General features: G+C 35.3%; 1 protein-coding gene across 6 annotated transcripts in view; it reads left to right on the forward strand.

The window, feature by feature from the left end:
• The window catches only part of LOC113107833 (1-phosphatidylinositol 4,5-bisphosphate phosphodiesterase eta-2-like), a 113,868-nt gene that overhangs the window by 24,770 nt on the left and 61,385 nt on the right, over nucleotides 1-27,713 (forward strand). The window contains exon 1 of one of the 6 annotated variants that reach the window (XM_026270601.1): nucleotides 3,249-3,596. The exons of the other annotated variants lie outside the window; for them this stretch is intronic. Coding sequence (XP_026126386.1) covers nucleotides 3,563-3,596 — 34 coding nt within the window. The 5' untranslated portion in view covers nucleotides 3,249-3,562. Of the gene's footprint in view, nucleotides 1-3,248; nucleotides 3,597-27,713 lie in introns of those variants that run through there. 6 annotated transcript variants of the gene reach the window in all.

Genomic DNA, 27,713 nt, shown 5'->3' on the forward strand with positions numbered 1-27,713 from the left:
TTTGGAACAGAGCTACTGAATATATTTCAAATTCGTGTCCCGCTTTCTAGGGTCACCAGTACATTAGCTTGCGCAGTAGCGCCCCGAGGTCTCTTTATTCAGCAGTCGCTATGGAAATGAGACGTCTGCAGTTTTACTCTTCCCTGAGCCTCTTGGTCTGGCAGGAAATCTTTCGGGAACGCTGGGATGAGATGCTGAATGTTTATTTAACTGTCACTGTTGCAAAACCACTTGATAAGGATGTGTCACAAAAAATATCAACAGAGCCGAGATACCTGATACCTGATGGCCGGTATTGCTGTTAGGGGGTGTAACGGTACGCAAAAATAGCCGTTCGGTACATACCTCGGTTTTAAAGTAACGATTCGGTTCATTTTCGGTACAGTAAGGGAAGAAATGCAAACATTAAACTACAGGTTGTTTATTACTATACACTTTTTTTTACAATTAGTTTATACTTTTTTAAAATACTTTTTAATAAAATATATATAAAATAAAAAAAAGAATAGTAAATAAAATACTGCTGCAAAGTTCTCCACTAAATAAAATACTCTCAGTCTCAAACCAATATCATATAATAAAATATAATGAAAAATATAAATAAATAACTATGATTACAGTGCAGCATTACTAATCCCATCTTGTAGTCCTGCTCATATTTAAAAAATATATATCACTTTTCCATCATTAACAGTTTCAGTTTTTAGACCTGCTCAGATTTCGTTATTGCGTTGGACTGATCAGAATTAAGAGCAAAGGTCTGGTTAAATGCCGACGGGAGCTGCGTTTGAATTACAATTGTTTTTTCCTAGTTGTAGTGATGTTCACACTCGCGTGATGCCTTTTGAAAACCTTAGGCCGGTGACACACTGGCATATTGCATCTGTCAAACATAGTCTATTTTGGCGTCAATACTGTTGACAGTGTCCTTTATCAGTAGGCTTTATATTTATGCTCAACATGAAGTATTGATATTGTTGTCGTGAAGACAAGATCCTGGTCTGTCGGCGGCCTCCCTCTATGTCACCTACAGTAGCAGAAGTGCACCAGTGCCGCGTCAGACACGATTCTGGTGTGTAAAGACACAGAAAATGCGAAGCAGTCGTCACGCAAATGACACGCAGCAGAAATGCCACGCTCACGCCACGCAGCCAGTGTGTCACCGGCCTTAGAATCAGCTGCGGGGCGGGATTTGAGCTGAACGCGGAGACTTCCGATACTTAATAGGTTCGTTTGGAAACACGAAAATGTACCTATGTTCTGCGCACAAAATATTGCATTAGGTCATTCGGTATTCGGTAAAATTGGCACCGTACCGAAAGCCCTGTACCGAAACGGTCCGGTACGAATACACGTACCGTTACACCCCTAATTGCTGTGGATGGATCGTGATTTTGAAGAAGAGCAGATTGCTCCTGTGGGTGAAGCGATATGAGCATCTGCAATTTAATACATGAGCAAAACCAGAAAAAAAATTACAGTGTGACGCTAGAAAGAAGCTTTTTGAGTTTCACAAAGAACATTTCTATTCCAATTCTTTGGAAAACCATCAATGCACTGGTGCTTTAATGATCCAAGAAACTAACATTATTGATTTGAAGAAACTTCAAGAACATCTTAATCTCTAAAGAACAACAAAGTCAAGGAAAATCACTCCTGATAAGACAGACAGTGATATTTGGATTAGTGAAAAAAGGGTGCAACATTTACTATTAGACTTATTACTATTATAACTATTAGACAGATCTTAAAAAAAGGCAAAAAAATGAATACTCTTGTTTTGAAATAAAATAAATAATTAAGAAGCATACATCAAATGACCGTGCATTATGAATACAAATGTATTAGGAATAAAGACTGCATTAAATATGCAGCTGATATCTCAAGGATTGATTTATACCGGATCTGACCCTTGAAATGATTTTTTAGCAGCATTATCTATCATAATCTCATTCATTTACTGATTCTTGACTTTAAACAGTTAATTTAGACACTAATACATGAAGCACCTTTGCTTCAGATGCCTAACAGAAGATTTGTTTGCAGTGCACAGGACTGAAGGATATTTTCCCATTATTCCTAATAGCTGAAACGGATAAGGCAGGGAATGTACGCTGAAGTCAGGCTTGATGTTAGGAATGATGACTGCTGTGGTATTAAGAGAATCAGAGATTTACTGTGGAACACTTATCCTTTGAGCTCGGTATCAAAAACCGCTTTTGGATCAAAAATGCTAAAGAACCACAGTCAAGGAAAACCATTCTCTTCTTTAAATTTGAAGTGTTTATTTTATCCATTTAGAATTAATGGGATTGTGGTTTATTTGTGAGAGGTGTTTACAGAGGAGGGGTTGAAAAATGTGTCATTTGAAATTTGCCACTATCCTAGGTTTTGCCCAGTTGTCAGTTAGAATTTTGTACTAATTTAAAACACAGTAAAATTTAGTATGCTCCATTGTTCATTTAGATATTTTATTATGTACACGTCAGAATAAGCATGTTGTTTGAATGTTTGCATAAATATTGTGGTACACTGAATGACAATGTAACATTATTTCAACTAAATTTTGACATTTATTCTCCAAAAACTTATTTAAAACCTTAAAAGTAGACATTTTACTTACATTTAATGTGCTTTCTATGGACACAAAATCACTTTTGTACATTTTTCTTGATGCGGACATCTTAACGTCTTTGACCCATGTACATGTTCAGCATGTAAAATAGAGCAAAAATAAATAAATAAATTGCATGCAGCTTTGGATTGTAAATGCTATAATTTATATTTTTAAGAACCTGTGTTTGAGGAGCATGATGCTTTTCCCAAACCAGTAAAGTGCAAATCGCACCCCAAAGCCTATTTCATGCTTCAACTCAGGCTCAAGATCAGACTTCCCGGATTCAGTTAATAGTTGAGTAATATCATAGATTGATCTGTAATGCTATCTGTCAGGTTGAGTGCTATCAGTGCTATGTCAAGGTTACTGTAAGGCATTAGTATTTCTTTCAGTGTTGTGCAGGTCAGCTCTGAGAGTGACATGATCAATGAAACCTGCAGAATCGGCTGTGAAGCAGGGTTTGTGCATAACTGGTTCAGGCAAAAATTCACACATTTGAAAAATGAAGGCAAGAAGAAAATGTGATCTTGCATTTTCCCATTAAACATGGAAGATGGCTTTTGTAGGGCTTGAATTTATTTGCAATATTTTTCATATTTGCTTTTTAAAACTCCAATTACATGATTTTCCCTGCAATCTCATAACTCTCTCTGGATGTCAACCTCTTCTCTTGATCTCAGCACCCTGGCATTGATTTTTCTGTGTATCTGCTCTTGCTTTATTGTTTAATGCTGTAATATTTTTCCCCCACTCCCTCCCTTTCTCTGCTTATCTCTCCTCCTCTCTCTCTTTCTCTCGCTCTGTCTTGTAACATCATAACCCCCTTCCCCTTGTTGCCACACCGTCACTATTGGTGTGAACATTACAGCACACAGAAAGGGGAAGGTCTCTTTCGCTCTCATTCATTCACTCACTCACACATGTGCACTGAACTCTCAGAAGAGCATGGAGAACATCGGAGCGCTGCCTCAGAAACACAGTACGTACCTCTCAACAATGGCTCATTTCATCTCCTCTTTTAATTGCTCTTTCAGTGGATGTTGGATCATATTCCCCTGATGTCTCTGTACTTTTTTAATAAGTGCATTCCTGGTTTTGCCTTTGAGTCCCTTGTGGAACTGTTGCTTCTGGCATCTCTCTGCATGCTTGACATCATTGCGAGAAAAATCACGAGTCTGTAAATGACTGTATGAGACATCTGAGCCGCGGTAAAGTTTTAGAGTCGGTGTGCTATAAATGAGCTCCCAGTGCATGATCTCATCTTCACATTGCATGTCAGTGATATCTGGATTAGTGAAAAAAAGTGTGCAATATTTAATCCTATTAGACAGATCTTTAAAAAAAATAAAAATAAATAATTTGTTTTGAAGTAAAAGAAACATTATAATGCATGCACCAAAAGGTTACTTATCATGCATTATTATTATAAATGTATGAAGAATAAATATACAGTTGATTTCTACCTAATATGACCCTTGAAATGACTTTTAGTACCATTATCTATCATAATTTCATTGATTTACTGATTTTAAATTCAATTCTTGACTTTCATTGTTTAATTTAGGCAGTAATGCATAAGACACATTTCTTCGGTTACCTGACAGATTTTTGACAGGTCTTTTTTCTGTGCGCAGGACTGAACGATATATTTTCCCATTATTCCTAATAGCTGAAACGTAGCGTAAGCTGAGTGAAGTGAGGCTTGATGTTAGGAATGATATCTGCTGTGGTTTTACGAGAATCAAAGATTTACAGGGGAACACGTATCTTTGAGCTCGATATCAAAAACTGCTTTTGGATCAAAATGCTCTCAGATCTTTGAGACGCAGAGATTGCAGAGATTGTTGCTTCATGTTTCAGCTCACACAAAGGCGCAAAAGTGTTTCAGATATAATTACAGTGTAGTGATGATGGTTTTAATATCTACTAACAAGCCCCAGTGGCCACAGATTTTGTCTTCATGAGGAACAGGGAGAAACAGACACAATACCTGCGCATCTGTCCTGTTGAGCGACGCTGTATTTCAGTGCTTCAGCCATATGTGCATTTTTCCTGTTTGCCTGTGTCAGTCATAATCACAGTGTGCTAATTTTATGCTAGAATTAACTCAAACAGAGTAAGATACATGTGTTACATAAATGAGTTCAGCCTGATGAATGTGTGCAAAGGAACAATTCAAGAATAATTCAGCCAAAAATGTAAATACTCAACCTCATGTTGTTCGAAACTGTGGACAGGATGAATATATATATATATAATATATATATATATATTGACGATGACTAATCAAGTAAATTACTTTTCTTACGGTACTTTGTCTAATTTCATTTTTGCACTTGAAATGAAAAGGCAAATGAAAATGAACTTAACTGTGGAATTAAATCAAAATATGAGATGATAACAAATCTGGCATCACTTCAAACAGCTGTTGTACTGTCTTGTACATTATGTAACACTTTCATTAAAAATGAAACATTTAAGGCTGTAATTCATTATAAATATGTATGGATGAGCCATGTTCAAACACCTGTGACTGCACATCAGTTCAACTGAAATCCTTTATATTTACTGAAGTTTGCTAGGCTAAAAGTGCCCATCTGATGAAGTTTGCAGAGTCGCTCTAGCTGTTGTAAAGCAGATGCAGATATTTGAAAGTCATATTGTTTCCTCTTTTTTTCTGTTAAAAATTTATATGGAATTATGGCATTTTTGCATGATGTCAGAGCTCTTTTCTATACAATATCCAAAGTAACGTCTGAGAAAGACAATATATATATATATATATATATATATATATATATATATATATATATATATATATATATATATATATATATATATATATATATATATATATATATATATATATATATATATATATATATATATATATATATATATTCACTGGAAATTTTAATTTCTCTCAAATCTCATTGCCATTCATGTGTATATAAACTTAGCACATCAAGAGGGATTATTTATTTATTTATTTATTTGTTAGTTAGCAAAAAAAAAAAAAATTGCAACATAACCATTATATATATATATATATATATATATATATATATATATATATATATATATATATATATATATATATATATATATATATATATATATATATATAAGAAAACCATTCAGATGACATGAGGATTACTATATGATATAAATGCCTACTGTACAAATTGCACAAATGTCACTTTTTGTAAAGCGGTGTAATTTTAGTTCAGCAGCAGTATAGCCCCATGAGCTAGAGAATATGCTAATATTGTTTCCAATGAAAACTTCTCTAGTGTAGCCAAATAATTCTACATACATTTATCTTAATACAAATGGCTTGGGTGTTGACAGTAAGGTTTTGATGCTGTAGTGCTTTATTGTTATTGCACTGCCAAACATTTGCATTATTTATAATTCACGGATGCATACCGTTTTCTGCAGTTCATCGTTAACACAATTGCTACAAGTCTCATATAGAAATTATATGGTGCTTATTATAATAATCATGTGTTTATGTCAAGCTGTAAATACTAAACTATGCACTACAAAGTAGCCTGGTTATGCAGTTAAATCGTTAGATCATTTGTAGACTTCCTTCTAGATTCCTTCTAGCAGCAGTGTGGATATATTGTGAGACGAGTACGGTGTGTTCTGTTGTTTCATGAACTGTTTCAGCACTCAATGTGTGGACAGCTCCTAACAGCAAACCGCTCGCAGGATGAGATCTGAGCATTTTTTATGACTTTACATGATACATTTGTTTTCTTAAAAGTCTTTTGCCAAGATGCATAGTGCACATATGCAAAATATTTAATTATTCTGTGTAACTCTTTTGTGCTACAGGTATGAATGGTACTTCAAATCATGCGGCTTGCAGAAATCCTCTATTGATTTTCTAAGAGATCTGATTTTTTCACATGTATTACTTTTTAAATGGCTTGTAGAAATCCCATAGACTTACATTGAAATGAGCTGAACCATATCTAGAGACTCGACTATCATAGAGACTTGTGCTCTTTTACTTTGGACCAGTAAGCAACAATCTCACAGCAAAACACCCTAGCAAACCACATAGCAACCCACATATAACACCTTAGCAACCATATAGTCCACACACAGAACCTAAATATTGTGGCAGCAAGCTTTGCTCCTGTTAACATCACTCACATTTGACCCTCACACTGTAATAAGTGATTAGAATATTTACTGTAAAAGATGGCAAAAATGCAATGGCGAAAACCTGTTCATTGGTTAACAACACATTTCCTTACAATATATACAGTGAAAAACTGCTGCAAATCTAATGGGAAATTTCATGTAATTTTAAAATAAAATACTGTTACATTTTTTGTAAGTAAAAAATAATGTCACCTTACAGTTGATAGTGAAAAAATAATAATAATTATTGGTATTCCCTGAGTGATACTTCACATTTAAAAGCTTTTCTTTAAAATGTAGTTTTTCTCTAACAATTTGTTTTTATATTTATGTGTCAATGTGTCAATACTAATCATTTTAAGATGTCCTGTTTGAAAGGGATCTATGATTGAATCTATGACCTTAAATCTTTTTTTTTTATTATACTTATTTAAATAAATAATAAATAAAATCGAATTGTATCTTATTTTATTATTAATGTGTTTAAATATTCTAGTTCAGTGTTTGCCGTAAGCAGGACTCTATCAGATTTCCTCTGAAACCCCCCACCTCCCCCAGCTCCACCTGTCTAGATCGGCTGTAGATACTGTCAGAATTCAGCTCACAACAGCTTGTCTGTGTGTATAAAGGCAGTAGCAAGCGTCCGCTCTGCTGTTACTCTGTTAGTTGTCATGTTAGCAATCAATCAATAAATACATAAATAAACATGAGAGATGTTTATTCCATTAAAACCTTGTGTGGACATTTATACCCTGACACAATCTATCTTAAAAAAAAAAAAAAAAAAATCATAAAATGTGTCATTAGCATTAGATCTATATTATTTGATCTGCCTTCTGTCCACTTTCTCTGATATGAAGCCATTAATATAAATGCTATTACCTCCTCCTGGTGTATCTCAGGTATACATAATTTGCTCTTAATGTTCAAATGAGCATGTGAGATGTTTAGCACGCAGCTGTGCTTAATTACTGTCTTGCATGAGAGCACATGCACCACATTATTATTCAAAGATATATATTATCATTTAATAACACAGCTCTAGCTTGCAACTTAGCATGCAACTTTTTCTCTGTTTGTGCATAAATCACCACTTATTTAATTAGAAAAATGGCTTACATTTGCTTTTGCAGAGTGTAACCTTCTCCGCTGGTGCAGTGGTTATTTAAAATATATATATATATATATTTTAAAAGTATCATCACATTCAGCAAAAATGCAGAAGCAATTAAAACGATAAAGCTATGCAAGATTCCACAAGAGTGGGTTGTCTGTCATCATTTCAATTGAAAGCTCTTTAAAACAGGATTGCTTCCTCTAAGTACTGAGAAGTAAATTAAGTGTGCTGTCAGACTCTCTTTGCTCCTGAAACAGCCTTAAAGAGAAGATGTTTCTTGAGCTCACACAGCCATGAAATACATAAGACACTGGGATTTTACCCGAAGCCAACTGAAATAGTAATTAAATGGTGAGTTTTAGCAGTTTCTGACAGTGGAATATTATAATATATATGTGTTTGTGCTTGTAAAGGAGAAAGCCAGGTGGGAATAATTATTTATCTCTCTCTCAGAACTGTTATAAAGAGGATACAAAATGACTCGAGATGTTTTGTACCTCGTGGCATTTCCTGTGCTGGATTGATAAAATGTCTCATTCTCTGGATGAAGCTGGTTTTGACCTCAAACGATAAATGAAATAATAAGACATGAAAAGTTTTTGGAGACCTCAAGCAAACTTTGGAAATTGATCAGAGATTGTTTCCCCTTGTTGTTGGAGAAATATCGCTCTCTTTCTTTATCTTTATAATTAAAGTATCTCATTACAGTTTTCATAGGAAATCTAATGTAAATTGTACGTATATATATATATATATATATATATATATATATATATATATATATATATATATATATATATATATATATATATATATATATTTGAATAGACATTGAGATTTTTATTTTTTATTTAATTAAATTTTATGGCATTTTATTTTATGACATTTTATGACAATTTCACACATTTTCACCTAAAATGCACACTAGTGTAATAGGAAAGAGCTGTAATTATTACAATACTGTAATGTAAAAACATCTTGCCATTCGTTTTTAAAGAGAATGAGAAAGTGGGTAAGAAATGTGCTTAATATTTTGGAACAAACAAACCAATTAATAAATATTTCTAATTAAAATGCATTTATGGCTTTCTTTTCAAGTTGGAATAAAGATATTTTTGGAAAAATAATTGTGAGACTCACCAATATAATAATATTTCAATATTTTTAATTATATTTATATATAATTACAGATATTCTCATGACTCTCCTGCATCAGAAACCACCCGACACAATATCTTGATTTTATTTAAATAACTTCTACTGAATAAAAACTTTGTGTTTTGTGTTTCTTCTGTTCAGCAGCTGTGATCAGTCTATAAATAACAGTGCTGACTATAACGCGTTTCGCTCTATTCATCTTAGTTGCAGTATTCCCGCTTGGATTGCAAAATTGTGCTAATTTTTCCCATTCATTACTCATTTGTTTAGCATTCGCACTTTCTCATAAGCTCCTCTTGTCTAAAATAAAAGGAATATATTAAGTATAAAATAAAGACACCAACAACTAATAATAAATTCTTATTATTATTAATAATTAAAAAAAAAACATAATAATGCTAGAGGCTGGTTACTCAAATAGATAGATAGATAGATAGATAGATAGATAGATAGATAGATAGATAGATAGATAGATAGATAGATAGATAGATAGATAGATAGATAGATAGATAGATAGATAGATAGATAGATAGATAGATAGATAGATTAAAATCAATCTGCACACATTATTACACATTATTAAAAAAAAAAATCTACTCAAATGAATATATTATGTTCATTTATTAATGTATTTAGTGAGCTGCCATATAATAAGCAGGTTAATGTCAGCTAACATTTCATTAATAATTAATGAAATCTGTTTGCCCCCTGCTTTTGTTTATAACATAAAACCACAAAGCCAGTCATCAGTTTTCACTCAGCACTGGTCTGAACTGATGTGAGATCAGTTTATTCGTCTGTACTGATGACACTGTTCAATTAAAGCCAGCTCAGATGAGTCAGTACTTTTATTCTCCATAAAGTATTTATGTTAAGTTAAGGTTAATAAGGTTTTAGAAAGCATCTTCATGGCCTTTAGCCTTTCTGTCGGAGGTTGTTTGGATCTCTTTCTGCTGATGTTAACTCACACTCAGTGTACGGAAAGGTCAAGGCCTGCACTAATACAGAAAGGTCAGTGAGCTCTTTGAAGGTTAAAACTTTGCATTAGCATCAACAAGGGTTTAACACACGAGGGCATCCAACAGAAGTCTGAAAATGTGAAAAAGTAGGACTGTAGATTGAAAACCCAAAAGCTGGGTAATAGTAATACTATAAGGATAATTATTGGAACAGTTCACTTAAAAAGTTTTCTTTCTTCGCTTAGAAGTGAAAGGAATTTGTAAAAAATCTTTGCAGTATATACTTTTTACAAACATCTAGAAGCTGACCACGCTGCTGAGAGCAACATTTAGATAAATATGTAAATATGTGCCGAACGTTTTCTCTCAGTAACAAATTAAAAACGCAATAAAATGGCAGCAGTGTGAAAATAGCTGTTAAAGAGCAGTTCATATGAAGTGTCCTAATATTGTGTTGGAGTACACTACAACAGGTTAAAATGCATCTAAGGTCAGAAAACACTTTAATTTTCCCAGAATATACATTTATACATAGTCATTTGTCCATGATTTTGAAACTGTTCATTCAATTCAGTTCTGAGAGAAATGTCTGTAAACCCCTCCCTTCCATAAGCCTACTCTGCCCTGATTGGTCAGCTGGCCGAACCTGTTGTGATTGGCACAAAGAGGAGTGATTGGGTATAGTTTTGAGTAGCAACTGTTTTGTTGTGACAACCTGGCAACCCTAGCATGCACCTTTACATATAACAATAATATAGTTCTTCAATCAGTTCTTAAAATAATGACATTTTTGTTTAGTGAATTGTGCCCAGAACTAAAGTTTAGCTACCAAACTGTAACTTAATAAAACAATAATGGTGGATATGTTAGCCAAATGCTAATGTGACTAACTGATGAAACAATACAGTTTGAAAACCAAAATATGTCTACTGTAATGTCTGAAGAACGACAGACAAAAGATGCTCCGTGTCATAACCTTTAAACAGCTGTATCACATGAGCACCAGCCTAACTAACTCAATCTCTCTTTACCGGGTCTTTTACTCCCTGCATTAACCCTATAGCCACATAAAAATCACTTTCACAATGACTATAAAGTCTGTGCGCTACTCTACATTCTTTGTTATTAAAGGAAGTTATTAGATCAGCGACAGTCTTCATTAATCGACACATTCTTAGGAAATAATGGGTGCACAGCGAATAATCAGAACTATTTCAGCTAATGTGTTACCCAGTGACATGTAACAAGCAAAATATTAAAAAAATACAGATTTGTTAAGGTAATTCTGAGTCGACTCTTTCCTTTGAGAGACAATATCTTTATTTATTATGCACTTTTTGGATTAAAAACTTTTCAGACTGTTTTACATTGAAGGATAGCTACCTTACAAACCGCAAAAGATATATTTTTCTCAAACCCATATGACTTCATGGGATCAATACATGTAAAATCTTACTTACAGCCACCCTTTTTTATATTTTTATGGGTTTATTAATTTATTTCAGCTTATACCTGGATCTTTCAGCTGAAATAATATGTAAAGAATCCAATTCTACAACAATTTAAGGGTTCCTCTCTAGACTCTTAAAAATAAAGGTTCCAAAAAGGAGTTTTCAAAGTGATGCCATAGAATAAGTATTTTAGGATCTCCAGTGAACCTTTTAGTGAACAGTTCTTAAAATAAGCTTTTTGTGCTTTTTTTTCCCACTATGAATAACCATTTGCGCAATGGAAAGTTTCAATGGATGTTAAAGATTCTTCATGATACTGCAGATGGCAATAAAAAAAAAAAGTTTATTTACAATAACCTTTATTAAGTACAGATCAACGCACTGAAAAGATCTTGGATCTTGCAACTATGGTCTGTCATTATGGAATATTTCTGAAAGTTCTGAAAAGAGACAGTGACATCATGAATTCTCACTCTCTAAAAACACTGTGCTGTCAATCAATAGGGCTATGTCTAGATCCTGTATTAATATGCTCTGATATTTTCATAATCTCGTTGAGTCTGATGGTTTGACCTATTGAAAAGGCTGAGGTGGAGGGAATGACCTTAGCCGTGCACAAATTTCAGGAACACCTCCGTGTTTTGATGTCCACCAGACTGCAAATAGTCAGTAGGGAAGGATGGAAAAGATTAAATGTAATGCACTTCCTGACACAAATAATGCATCTGTGAAACATTCTGGTGCTCAAAGATTTCTTTGAATCCTAGTCCTAGATTCTCTTCAAGTGAATTGCATTAGGTGTTCTCCGTGGATTAGAAGATGAATAGAATAGGCTAATGTTTGTTGGCGGTTTCTCTGCAAATGTTGGCTGTTCAAACACATGCTCTCTGCAGTTGTGCTATATTTGAGGTTGATATTTCTGCCGGTTAAAGTGAAAGCTCATGCTGTGTAATATATTAAGCCTCTGCCTGGTTTGTAGAGAGGTGAGAAAGCCACCTTTAAAGACGCCATAGCTGCCTCCAATCCTGCGCCGGAATGGATTTGAAATTGACTCTCAGTGGCAACGCCAAGTCTTTGAATAAGAAGTATAATGCGTTCTCTTTCCCATGATGATGGAAATTTAGCCGAAATATGGCTTGCTTATTTGTGTCGCCTAAAGTCTGCTCCATGTGTTTTTTTTTCTTACTGACGCATAGCACATTTGCGATGGATATTCTACATTAACTGTATTTGAGGTATTCTGTCTGGTATGACCAATGCATTCACGCATAAAATAGACATTTCTGCTGCTAGATGCTCTAATGTTATTGGTGTTGGTGGGCTGTGTAAATTTGATTAATATTGGGATGTACTGATGGTACAAGTAATCTGATTCCAAATACTGATTATTAAAAATTATTGGGATTAGTGTTCTTGCCGCTACAACACTCTGGAGGTGTTGGATATAAATTGCAACAGTGCATAATGCACCATTCATTTGCATGAATATGACTTACTTCTGGATACTGTACGCCCACATCATAAAAATGATGAGAAAATTAGCTGTATGTTTGTATGTGTTTGTTTATCCCTGTAGTGTTTCATCTCATTCCTACACAATGGTGATGTACACTGTCATGTTTGGTGTTTTATCTTAAAGCATGTGCCGTCTTTAGTGTGTACAGTATTTGGTGGAGGATGTGCGGTATCAACACGCAGTGTTCTCTCCAAACCTCCCTCTCTGCACCCTCTTTTCATTTGCCTGTCCTCTCTCAAGAGAGCGCTTTGAAAATTCAAGAAGAAGTGTGTGTTTTGGGGATCGCTGATGAATAACTTACAGCTCCAGCTGAACTTCAGCGCTCAATAAATGATTCACATTCGGCATTAAATGCTAAAAGCCTGAAAGCTCAGTGGTGCAGATGTTGATATTGTACGTACACATGTTCAACTAAAGTCAAACACACACCCAGCATCAGTTTGTGTATTTTCTAGAGCTGCCAGCTTCGATTAGTAATTTTCCTCTAAGCGTTAAACCAAAGCTATTCTTATTCTATTGCTTTAGTTCTTAGTTTTGCAGTAATAGGAAGTATTAGCTGTGGCCTATCAGTCACCCATACCCACTATTCATAAGGGGCCAAAGTGGGGAAGGCCTCTGGTGGCACAATATTAGACGTGAACGATATAAATAATAAAGCTTTGTAGAAAAGGTTAGCCAATATAGGGATTTGAGCATGACAATTCCTCTAGTGCTGTGTTAACACAGGGATCCCATCCAAACCTACCTGCGTTTTGTGATTACAAGAGTTCCATTAGTATATGAGTGTTCAAATATTAATATTCATGATTAAATTCTTAATGCATCTTAACAATGCAAAACAGTGATCATGGATATGTGTATGTATATGTATGAATTTATTATTTAAATGCTGCTTTTGTGTGCTATCTATCCATCCATCCATCCATCCATCTTGCCAATTATTGTTAAATCTCTTGTTATAACTCCATAATAAATTGTGGCGACTTGATATTATTCATAATTTCTCATCAAATCAAACTGAGAAAGCTACTTACACAGATTCCCATATTCATTTATAGTAACTATGTAATGGCTACAGTATGTTATAAAAAGTATACATTAATTTGTTGTGTTAGCAAATAGTTACCATAGTATTGTTTCTTTTTCAAGTGGTTAGTTTGTCCAGGATCTGTTCTTCAAGTGAATCTTTATCATGTACTCAGCTACAATTAATTTGTGTAGCACAATACATATTTCAAAGCACTGTTGTCCCAGAAAACCTATTCAGCGCTAGATTTACATTTCCCAAAGGACACACCAGCGGTATGACCAATCAAAGCTTATCACAATGAAATTACCATTTTCTGACAGTTTTAACAATAGTAAGTAAATAAGATATTTACAAAAAAAAAAAAAAAAAGAGCATTTAAAATAATTTGTGAAGAAATGATAAACGTGAGCTTTAAAGGAGACATTTATTCAAACTAAAATAAATTGCAAACCTATGGCTAAAATTATCTTTCCATAAATAAATAAATAAATGAAGCCTGTATGTTAGATTGTTCACCCAAAAATTAAAATTCTGTCGTTGATTACTCACCCTCATGTAGTTCCAAACCTGTAAGACCTTGTCCGGTCATCTTTGGAACACAGTTTAAAGGGCTCATAAGATGCGATTTCAAGTTTTACTTTCTCTTTGGAGTGTTACAAGCTGATTGTGAATAGACAAGATCCCTGAAGTTGCAAAGACTAAAGTCTCAAAACCAAAGAGATATTCTTTATTAAAATTAAGACTGTCACGATAAAGATAATTGATATGATAAAGATAATTGAAAGATGAAGCTTCCAATTATGGAAAGGGGCATTACATTTCTGACGAGTGCTTGCGGTATTCGGCCAATCACAATGTAATTGGTCAGTTGGCCAATCAGAGCAGACTGCGCTTGTCAGAAGGTGGGACTTTGTAGAAAATGATGCCTTTGAGAGAGGCGGGCATAAAGGACCTTCAATAATGTACAGTATTTGAAAAATAATGTGTTTTTTGAACATTAAAGCATGTCAACATATTCTATTACACCAAATACACAAAATAATGATCTTTAAAATAGCATCATATGACCCCTTTTAGATATTATTTATGCATTCTGAGAGCTCTCTGACCCTCCATAGACAGCAAGGGTCAAGGCTCAGAAATGTAGCACGGGGGTCATTTAAATATTCCATGTGACATCAGAGGTTCAACCGTAATTTTACAAAGGTATGAGATTACTTTCTGTTCTCAAATATATATATATATATATTTTACTTTATTCAACAATTTGTCTACTTCTATGTCACCCTGGCACCCATTTGGAGAGTACCACATACTCTCAGTTGATTGAGTTGAATTAATTGCAGGATGTTTTAAACTAAATCAAAAGGAAGTTCAGTGCAGCGCTGCAATATAGTGACATGTTCACAGACACACAAACACACACTCAGAGTGAAAACGAGCCATTCATTCCACATTCTTTCTCTGTCTTTGGTGAGGTCTTTAGTTATATGGGTGACGAGTAACCGACTCTATAGTTTCAGCTAATTGCTCCCATTCAGTAAAGCAGAGCACAGCAGCACTGTAGATGAATTATACAACCCTGACAGAAATATATTCTCTCTAGAAACCCTGTTCTCCCACCACAGCACTAATGAGACATCCTCTCGTTTCCACTGGTCATCTGTGTAGCGGTTTTGGCATAATGCAGTGGTAATGTGTTGCTGCATGTCAAGTCTCTGTGCTTGCAAATGTTTGCCTTTATATTGTGCACTCAATATTCTTGAATTAAAATTTCCACTTTAAGTTCACTTCAATAAATCTTTCTTGTGCTGATCTAGTTATTCAGGACCATTTTGCAACCTCTCTTTAACCCTTACAACATGTAACCAGATGCAATGTTTCCAGAAACAAGAAATGTTTCTGCCCATACCAGATGCAACACGGCTAAAACAAAATTCAACATCTGCACCAGCAACTTAATGGATAAGTGCATGGTCAAATTATTAAAACCTAAAACAATTCAGTATTTAAAAATGCATACTCCTTGACTGAAACGACCTTTGTCATGGACTATAATTTGTTTACAAGTGTTTACAGTTTGAACATTCTAGTTTGCTTTCAAGATCTGAGCTAAATTGTTTATAGTCACCAACATGAAGTCACACAAAATGATACTCAAACTCAAATAAAACCAATTTCATATCATACCAAGCACAATTACCTGAGCTGTCATCTGCAACATTGCAGAAACTGACAGTGCCACAGCTAGTTAGCACAAAAACATAGAAACGATGCCTTGTTATGACTGGCTAAATACTTTACATGTGAAATGAATAGCAATTCTCACAGTTTGTGGGTTTACTGTTGGGTTCATCAGTTGTCCATATCAGGGGTAGCCAACACTTAAGGGTATACACTCTTAAAAATACAGGTTCCAAAATTGTTCCAAAAACATTTCTGGTTCCCAAAATAACCTTTCAGTGAACAATTCCTAAAAGAACCATTTTAAAGGACATTTTAAAAATCTAAAGAACCCTTTTCGACTATAAATAACCTTTTCTGCATTTGAAAAATGACACGGATGATCAAGGTTCTTCATAGAACCATTGATGGCAATAAAGAACCTTTATTTCAACCCCAGTCAAACACACCAGAAACAACTATTCATAAAAAACAACTACTGGTGTGTTGAAGTTTGAAGGAAGTTACTGTAGCTCTCAAGGAGCTGGGTCAGTTACCTCTGGTCCACAGCTTCTTTGCAAAGCATGACAGATGACAGATCCACCAGATGTCACTAAATTGTTAAGCTAAGACTGGAATCATCAGGGATCTTGTTAAAAGTAAACTTCAGATACTTATTTCAACAGTAGGGATCATTCAGAGGGATTTATGGAGCTGAATGTGCCCTGTTCCCCATGAATCCTTTGGTTCATGGTATGATCCTTAATCTTGGAGAACAACAAATAGTTTCTTCAACTTTGTTTTTTAACTCCAGCAAGATGGTAAAACACAGATTAAGAGTTATTACATTATACTGGCATGATTGGATTACTGTTGTTTCCATGCAGTGGTCTAATTCAGACAGGTCTAACATAACCCATGTACTATCCCAGTATGGCCTCACTATCAATGCTGGCTGTTAAAACCTGTGCATCATGATGCTGTTGGGTAAAGCTTGCCAAACAGAGCTTTCGATTCTCTAGCCATTTTGTGTGTGAAAATGCATCTGATAATCAGTGGAGGACTGTCAGTCATTTTAACACGTTTTCAAATACAGTATGCACTTGCTTTCATCATACACAAAAGGCTTTTTGCCCCTCTTGAAACCTTGTCTTCATAAAAACGACATGAAAAAGGAGAACTGACAGTTATTTGAAGGAACCTTCTCATGCTCTGGCGATTTGCGTGGGGTTATTAGATATCAGATGTACGCTCCTCTCTCAGCAGGTGGAGGTCTGTAGGGATGTTTCACAGTCCATTAGTGTTACTTGACTGTGGAGTGTGTCCGATCTGACAGCTCATCACCTCATATTAAAGCAGCTATTGAGATGGCCATTTCTGAGATGTCAGCTAATGAGCTGCATCTCTGTTCTCATTCAGTCTGTATGATGCTGGTGTTCACAATCCTCCACACAGGTCCAGTTTTAATGGCATTCCTGCTTCTCTCTTTTTTTTTCTAACACTCTGCCCACCTCCATTTTATACTTTCGCCATACGTCTTGCAGATAAACAATCATTCCCCCAAATAAGGCTGGGAATTGCACTGACCATGTGATTTTCTGTATTGGCCCTTCTCTCTGGAGAATAGAAATGGCCCAAGGCGAGTAGACAGAATGGAAACAACAAAAGCAAAAGTCTCTCTCTTTCTCAAATCACCATCAGTTCTCCTGTAATGAGTTGACTGTTGACACAAGAACTGTTGCAAACCCTACTGAGCTGCCTTGCTGTTTTAATAGTTATAGATCGGTATATCTTCTTAAATTGCCCATTTTGAGATTATTGCATGGTTCAGTAACTATGCCCGCTTGGTCAATTAACCGAAAATGTAACTCTCTCTTGTGTCAGTTCCAAAACCTACTTCAGCCTAGTCAAAGGATAATGAAAACTCTGAAAACAAAACAAATTTGCTAGGGTAGTGTATAAACCTTAAAAATCGAAATGAGTAAATAGATCTTTCGCTGAAGTCTAAAATGCTGTCTAGGTAGGCTTGGTTTTGGATCAAAGTTTGTTTTTTGTTTGTGTCTAACCTGCTGCCTGTAAACTGCAATCCTCATTAATGTTCATTTTAGATGAATGCGGGTAATAAAAGTGAATGTGCAGCCCCAAAGCCTGCCCAGAAATCTAATTTACAGTAAGTCAGCTTTATTGCAATGTCATATATGCCTAAAGTGTTTAAAATGCAATTGAGCTCTAACTAATGAGCTTTAAATGGTTGCGTTCACATCGCAGTGCTACTAAAGTAATAGAGCTGCTGTTTAGACATCAACATGGGTCGTGTTCCCATCAGAATCTTCTCAGTAAACAACCTCATTCAGCTCTGTGCAGCAGACTTTAAAGTAATAGTTCGCCCAGAATCATAATCCTGTCATTATTTATTCACTTCCATGTCATTCCAAACCCGTACGTCTTTGTTTCTTTAAAAGGAGATGTTTTGATGAATGTTTGGTCTGCTCTTTCCGGTACAATAGAAGAATACAGTACTATAGTGACGAAAACTAACAATGTGAAATGTTCTGAAGATATACAAATATTATATAATTTTTGCATCGGTATTTTATAGGAGACATAACTAACGTACATAACTAATGTACAGTACATCTGTTTAACTTCTTGTTAATGCACATATCTAATCAGCCCGTCACATAGTAGCATCTCAATGCATTTAGGCAAGTAGTCATGGTCAAGATGATCTGCTGAAGTTCAAACTGAGAATCAGAATAGGGTAGAAAGGCGATCTACATGACTTTGAATGTGGCATGGTTGTTGGTGCCATACAGGTTGGTCTGAGTATATCAGAAACTGCTGATCTTCCGGGATTTTCACACTCAAGACATCTCTGGGGTTTACAGAGAATGGTCCGACAAAGAGAAAATATCCAGTGAGTGGCTGAGGGAGACAATGCCCTGTTGATGTCAGATCCAAGTCTGAGTCCAAGGAGAATGTCCAGGCTGGTTCGAACTGAAAACTCAAATAACTTTTTCTTACAACCAAGGTATACAGAAGAGAATCAATGAACAGGTCAAACCTTAAATCAGATGGGCTAGATCATCAGAAGAACTCCCAGGGTGCCACTTCTGTCACCTAAGAACAGGACATTGAGGCTACAATTCGCACAGGCTCACCAAAACAGGAAAATAGACGATTGGAAAAAGGTTGCCTGGTCTGATGTGTTTCGATTTCTGCTGCGAAAATTGGATGGTAGGGTCAGAATTTGGTGTAAACAACATGACAGCATGGATCCATCCTGGCTTGTCTCAATGGTTCAGGCTGCTGTGATGTAATCATGTGGGGGGTACACTTTGGTCCTTTAATACCAATTGGGCATCATTTAAGTGTGGCAGATTACTATACTCAGAATGCCTTCACAGTCACTGGATCTCACCTTTCTGACATGGTGGAACAGGAGATTTGCATCATAGATGCACGATGCTGTCATGTCGATACGAACCAAAATCTCTGAGGAATGTAGCCAGCACCTTGTTGATTTTATGCCACCAAGAAATAAGAGGAGGTTCTGGAGGGAAAATTTGGTACTAGCAAAGTGGCCAATTGCTGCATTTCCATTAAACATTTGCACAAAACTTTGCCAATATTATAAAAAATGATAGTGTGTCCATTAACCAATGTTATGTGTATAAAACATATTTTTTTGCTCTTGCAATAAGTCATGGCAATGGATTTTGGTAGATTTATGTATATCACAGCCACTGCACTATCCATTAGATTTAATGGAAGGAGACCCAGGCTTGTATTCTTACTGAAGCAGGAAGGACATTTTTGCGAAATATTCCTTTTTGAATTGCCTTAATAAACACCTCATGCTAGCGTAAAAAGCTTTTTGCGATATATGAGCATTTTTGAGAATTTGACGCATTTCCATTAGGCATAATTGCAATTAGGGTAAATTAAATGGTAATGGCCTATAGTGAGTGTATATTCTACTTTATTAGTGTTGTAATATTTTATTATTTCATACATTTTTTTTTTTTTTTTTTGTGAAACTGTTTGGTGTGCATCTTTTTAAACACATTACTGAGATTTTTCCATGAACTGGTTAATAAATTGTAATAAATTATAAGTTTAATAAATTGGTTGCTGGAACATGTCAGTCAGACAGGGATTCTCTGGTTAGTGGGTGTTTCTTGGCCACAGTAAACAGCAGTCAGTACGCAAGTCACAAAACAAGATACACAAAACTAACAATTCATTAATAACCCATTACTCACATATATAGCACTGAATAAATTACTACTCAAGCTAGTGTATATCAAAGAGTCTGTTGTGATCATGTGACTTCAAAAGCACTCAGCTGCAGTTAGACGTCTTCTTCCATAATATCAATGTCTGGGGCGTTATTTTGTTTTTTTTAATAAGCATATTGAGGCATAGAAACCTTACTTTTATTTGACGGTTAGGTTCTATTATAAATTATTTGAAAACAATATTGTATGTCCCCATTTAGCTCCATAAATGTGTGTATGTGTAGTTGTTGTTGTAAGATTGAATAAATAATCATTCATCATTCATTATTCCTTGATTTTGTGCCAGTCGTGGATCTTTATCACAGTCCAGTTCTGCTGAATGCTATAGTCCCATCACGTCCCATGCTTCACTGATCATCTTTTCTGAATTAGCAACTTGAATGATTTTTCTCAGATTAAATTTACATTTAGACTTGAACTGAAGAAAATGGAAGAAACTGGGTGTATATCTCTGTACTATGACCATAAATATATAAAAAAAAGGAATACTTAAATCCCTTATGGTGATTTTACTTCATAATATCAATGTTCCCAGTTCAAAATAAGCCAATGCTCCCAGAACACTATTGAAAAAGAAATCAAATTCATAAATCAAGGAATGTAATCAAGAAGCAGCTAGTTACCCTCTGTCCTATTACCTACAGCATTTATTTATCTAGAGACACATCTGCAACAGCCTGTGTTTGGTGGCTGGGAAGGTTCAAATCAATACATTGTGTGGACGCTGCATGTGGCATGTGATACTGCGTTAAGAATACATTAATACATTTTAGGCCATTACTGCTGTTTTATAAAACCAATTGGCCACTCGTTGCTGTACAGTGATCTTACATTTGAAGGTTTCCAGGCACTCAGGTTCATTTTCTGCCCAAGAAGACCCTTAAATCATACTTTGGCTTATTGCTTTATAAAATACTGCTCGTTTGAGCTGTAATTTTATTTAAATTTTCCCATAAAACTGAAGGTTTCTTGGCTCATGGTCTGGTCACTGACAGGAAACCTTGCCATTTGAAAACATGTGCACATGCAGTACAATGCGCTACACGGACTGCATGTTTTTTGGTGTAAAATGAAACACAGTACTTCAGATCATCCACTGCCGTCTAAATGGGCTGCGGGCAAGCAAGGATCCTTCTCCCTGGAGAGATGCTGCTTTAAAATAGACCCTAGCGTGAGGATTTTCTCGAGATACAGCCTGCTTGTCATGCTGAGGAAAGACAATGTGTTAAAAAAGAGCTGATAATGAGCTGTTGATGTATTCCACACAGCAGACACCTTTAACACCAATAAAATTAGCCCTTTGACACCATAATACAGCTTGTCATTGGGATTTTTTTAATTTGTATTAATTATTAATACAATTATGTATACATTAAATTGCTTGTGTGATAAAAATAAACATGAACCTGTTAAACATTTCACTTTTACTCACTATATTCACTATCAGTCATATTATTTGCATAAGAGCTCCAATGCATTATTCACATTTTGTGACTGTCCAGATGCTTTTCTGCAGTGTTTACAGTATCTTGAGTAGAAAGTTCCAGCTGCCAACTTAACTAATGAAAATGTGCTGTACATCTCGGCGAAGCAGCGATTTGTGCTTTGCTATGCCTGAACACCCATGAGACTCACTCTCACTCTTATGTAATGTTCGGCTTCTGTGCACATATGCTGAAATATTTACAATAACATAGGGAGTACATAAAATATCAAATAAAATACAAATGTCCAGAGAGTCACCTGGATACACAAATGTGTGTCTTATACACAAAACTGAATGTGATTAAAAGCATTAAATCACCAAATCCATGACACAACTACTGTAAATGCAATTTCTTACAGAAATGTCACTGCTGATAAGGGCATTATAGGCAGGGTGAAATAATACAGTAACTTACAGCTGCTTTATGAAAATAACATTCTGCTTACTTTCAGTGTTTGTTGGATATAATACAGCTTTATTGACTCTGTATGATTGCTGGACATTGTTTTATTATTCCGGTGGCATGTAAATGCTCATACACACAGTGTGATGCTGAATAATGGCTGAACAGAGCACATCCTGTGTGTTGCATGTAGACCTGCATTACACTACTGAAGAATAGGAAAAGCAGGCCTAGTTTCTTTTCAGATATTCAGTTTATCTGCATTGCATTCTTATTATGCATGTACATACAACATTTAAAGAAAATAAAAATTAATATTTTAACCAACTGCAAAATAAATGTCAGTGCCCTACTAAGCAACAGTCTTAATTAATAAAGCTGAACTTAGCATATTTACGAATGTCTGGTGGACATTTTTCTTTAAACTACTACACAATTGTTTTATTTTATTTTATTTTATTTAAAATTCATCAACTGATTAATTCATTATTTTATTTATCTTAGTATTATTAATATTAATATGTATTTATTTATTTTGCAGTCTAAACTGTTTCTAAAATCATTAAGATAATTAATTCCTATAAAATTATTATTTATTTATATATTTATTTTGTGGATGTTTATGGGATTTGTTATTTGCCCTTGAGGTTTTTATATTATCTTTATAGTTCTTCTGCAGCTTTCTTGTCTGCTCCAACATATTGTGCTACATGTATGTGGCTATAATAATATATCCATCTATCCCATTTTCATTTCTTTTTTCAAAATTACTAAATTTTATTTAATTTTAAAGTAAAACTAACATATAGTTTGTGTAAATGTTCTATAATTTGCATAGTTTAGACAAAAAAATAAAATAATAATAATTGAGTTCACAAACATAATCACTAACATCTTTATCAGAACAAAGATTTATGGCTCTTATATTCAAAATAAATTGACATCCTTCAGTAACATAGAGCGGGAAAAAATGTGATTAAGGGTTAAATTGAAGTCATACTGAGATTTATTTTAAGAAATGTGTAAATACCTGGCTTTAAATTCAATTTTAAATGTGGCCTTGGTCAATAAATGAGTAGATATTGAAATGCATAATACTGCGATGTCTCGAAAGGGCCTATACTTTTTAAAAAACGATAATTACATTTATTGATTTTGCAGACACTTCTAAAGCAATTACAACCCGGGTATATTTTATCATTTGAGCTCCAGGAAAATCAAATCAATGCTCTACCAGCTCAGCTACAGTTACTATAGTTTATTTTTTATATATACTAAGCATTAGAGTATATATATATATATATATATATATATATATATATATATATATATATATATATATATATATATATATATATATATATATATATATATATATATATATACAGTGGGGCTCGAAAGTTTGGGCACCCCTTGCAGAATCTGTGAAAATATGAGTATCATACTAAATGCATGTTATATTTTATTTAGTACTGTCCTGAGTAAGATATTGTACATAAAAGATATTAACATTTATTCCACAAGACAAAATAATTGCTGAAATTATTAAAATAACCCCACTCAAAAGTTTGGGAACCCTTGGTTCTTAGTACTGTGTTCTGTCACCTGATGATCCTCAACTGTCTTTCTGTTTTGTGATGGTTGTGCATGAGTCCCTTGTTTGTTCTGAACAGTTAAACTGAGCAGCGTTCTTCAGAAACATCTTTAAGCTCCTGCAGATTCTTCAGTTTTCCAGCATCTTTGCATATTTGAACCCTTTCCAGCATATATATATGATTGGTGAGGTCTGGCAATAACGTGCAATTACAGTAAACGCCCAAAGGACTCGTGCTAGAGGAAGGCCAAAGGGACCTTATTCAAACCTGAAGCACTATTGCACTCTTAAACTAGCCAGTCTTTGCATTCGCACTTGTCACCACTGTATATGACATTACTCATAAACGACTGGAAATATTAAAAGCGACTAAGACCGGTGGATTCACTCACCCTCAAGTCAACAAAGTCCCCAATCTATTTACAGGATATACAGAGCTTTATACACTGGATCAAGTTGGTGTCATATACAGAATGGAGCTATGTGAGTTAAAAAATAAGACATTGGTGGAAAAACAAAGAAGCACCAGCTGTGGATCATTTTGGTTTTAAAGGATATAAAGATGTGCCTTGTTTCTTGGAAAAATGTGCAGCAAATAAATCATTCATAATGAGATTGGGAATGTGGATTAGGATTCAAATTTCATGTTGCCTTTAATAGTTAAAGATGTTGATTCTTTGGGCACTTAGACTAACTCCTGCTTATTTTATTGCCTCCTTCCTTGTTTCCACTGAGACAGCAGCCCACAGATTAACTGAAAGCAGGAAGAACACGTTCCATTTCTTGCATTTGTGCACCATGTGGAATCGAATGTGCGCACATGTTGTGAAACTGTGAAAAGTGAGACCAGGACCATTGTCTCGTGTTCAGATTCAGGGTTAAGATCCCAATCTTTTGAAATTGAGAGTTGAGACGGCTTCTTGGTCACACTGCACTTTTTAATGAGTGTTTGGCTGAGAAGGTCAGGTTGTAAGGAAGTCTTAGTGACGCATTTGACTCATCGTGTGCAAACCCCCATGCTGATCCAAACTCAACCTTGGTTCACTGTAAATACGTTCCTCTGCTTACATTTCTCAAAAATGGCAAACACGTGCCTACACATATTTCTCTGCAGTTTCCAGACGAAATGAACAGTAGATGCAATAAAACACCAACAACTTTTATCCCCTTGCACACAAATTATGATTATCGATGAATAAAGGTTTATTTTTAGCCTTTCCTTGCAAAAAACTGCATTATGACCTTAAAACACTTTTACAATTCTGAAAGATTTGTGATAAATTTTAATGATTGCATCAGTCAATCAGCTTCATTTGTATGAGCAAGAGTTTGCTCTGTAACTCACCTGGTCAAATGAAACAAGGTTGCTTGGTTGCTTCAGCAAATGCATTTTAATCTCACGTTTGCTTTTGTTAACATTATCAGATCTAGGTTTAGTGTTGGTGATACATTAATTTTAAATGTGAGCATTAACCTTTCAGTGCCACATGCTGGAAATGTAATTTCCGTACTACAGTGCCGTGATGAATACAACAAACTCTGTTATAAACCATTGCCACGATCACATTTTGGAGAAAAATAAACACACTGTTTTAGCATCAGACACTGGACTGTTGACTGCAGTGAAATTTGTTACAAGCAATGCAATATCATTTTGCAAACATTTTGTATCCACAGGCACATATTTTTGAGCTATTGCCTCATGTGAATGTGTCATCTGAAAATGGAGCAAAATGTAGTCACGCCATGGAAGTTTTCCAAACCAATATGACTCAGACTCTTTTCTCAACAGAAAATATTTTGAATAATGTTCACGCTGCTCTTTTCCAAACATAGACACATTAGAAAAAATAAATGCATCTAGTAGTGTGCTTTGCGATTTCCCCCCTCAGCTTTTTGTTTTGTTAGTAGACTGTTATTCTTATTGTTATATTATTATAGAAGAAAAGAAAACCCAAATATTCTCTTGCATTTGCTACTTTTATATTTTCTCGTATATACTGGTCATTGCATGCAAAAAAATGTAGATTAATGATCTATTTTTGACCCTTGCTCTGATTCATTTTGTTTCTCAGTGCAACACTGATCTTTCCGAAGTAGACCTTTTCATCATAAATTGTTGCTTCTCTCGTTCTTCCTCCCCTGAAAAGTGCTGTTGCAGTGGCAGTGTCATTTGTGTGTGTTTGTGTGTGTTTTGTAATTGCCCAGGTCTTCCCCTGAGTGCCCATTAGCAGTTATATCGGTGAAGCCGGTGTGACCCAGGGGTTTGACAAAGCTGATGATGGTGGCGAGACCAAACTGGCTGCTGTATGCAAGCAAATACTAGTAGTGTTATCAGCACAACCCATGACAGTTAAGTAATAAATGTTAAAATAGGGTTGCCATATGCGCCGTTCATTCGGGACACGGCCCAGCCAGGATTTTAATATTATCTAAAACATCCAGAGGAGTTTGACCATGACATTTATGTCATTAGGTCATTAGGTACATTAGGTATTGTACATAATCGACCAATCGTGGGGCTGCGTGTGAGAAGGTGAGATCTAGAGGGAACGATCAAATCGATGCAAATACCGTATTTTCCGAACTATAAGTTGCATCAGTCCAAAAATACGTTATGATGAGGAAAACAACATATATAAGTCGCACTGAACTATAAGTCGCATATATTTAGGGCGCTCTCGCAGCTGAGGATGGCAATGTTTTCTCTTGGTTCATTTCTCTTGGTTCATGTCAAATTAATTTTGATAAATAAGTCGCACCTGACTATAAGTCGCAGGACCAGCCAAACTATGAACAAAAGTGTGACTTATAGTCCGAAAAAATGGTATGGGCACCTGTTGTTCGTTCGATTGACTTGAAGCGTCGCTGCGCACAAACCCCCCCCCCAAAAAAAACAAAGTGCGCCACAATGCTTCAAGTTACACAAACACGTGAAAGCGATTCGAAAGCATGAGAAGCCATCTGCTCGGCTCTTTATAGCTCTCATGAATGTTACACAACCTGCACAGTGCAAATAGCCAAAACCTGGATATTTCAGGCAATATTAAAATCCTGGCTGGGACGTGTCCTGTATGAACGGCGCATATGGCAAACCTATGTTAACATCATGTTGGAGAGAACAATATCCTCAACATCCATGCAGTCTGTGCTGTTGATTTATTCATGTTTTGAAGAGACACAATATGTGAATCTCTCTCTCAGATGTGTACATTTTGTAATGCTGTGAAATTTTTTTATTTTGTGTTCTGCAGAAGAAAGAAATGTATACAGGTTTGGAACGACATGAGGGTGATTCTGTTAACAGTTAACTCCAATTAACCAATGAATATAGCTCAAACTTGAGATGCATTTAGCATCACGTCCATAAATCTCTTCTCTTTCTCTGTCCATATTTCCATTTTTATCTTTTGATCCTCCAGGTCTTTCTTGTTTTCGGTCTTTGCTCACAGGAATATTACCTTATTCTGTCAGTGCAGATCTTCACAGGTCTGCTAGCTGATCCCAGCTCTTGGGCCGTAACTATTCAAGCCCCAGAGGAGTTTTCTCTCTGAGCTCTTGTCCATCAAAGGAAGTGCTCGGGCAGAGCAGCGCTGACCGGCCAAGCCTCGTTCTCTTACATGTGATGCAGTCTCAAGACCAGACCCTTGCCCTTCAGTGTGTGACCGTTGTCTCTGATCATCCATCCATCCATCCATCTAGGGTTAATGTGTATTCATGTATGTATTCATGTAAAATATTTAGATTTTAATGATAGTTA

The sequence above is a fragment of the Carassius auratus genome, chromosome 8 (genome assembly GCF_003368295.1).
Source record: "Carassius auratus strain Wakin chromosome 8, ASM336829v1, whole genome shotgun sequence".
NCBI lineage: Eukaryota > Metazoa > Chordata > Actinopteri > Cypriniformes > Cyprinidae > Carassius > Carassius auratus.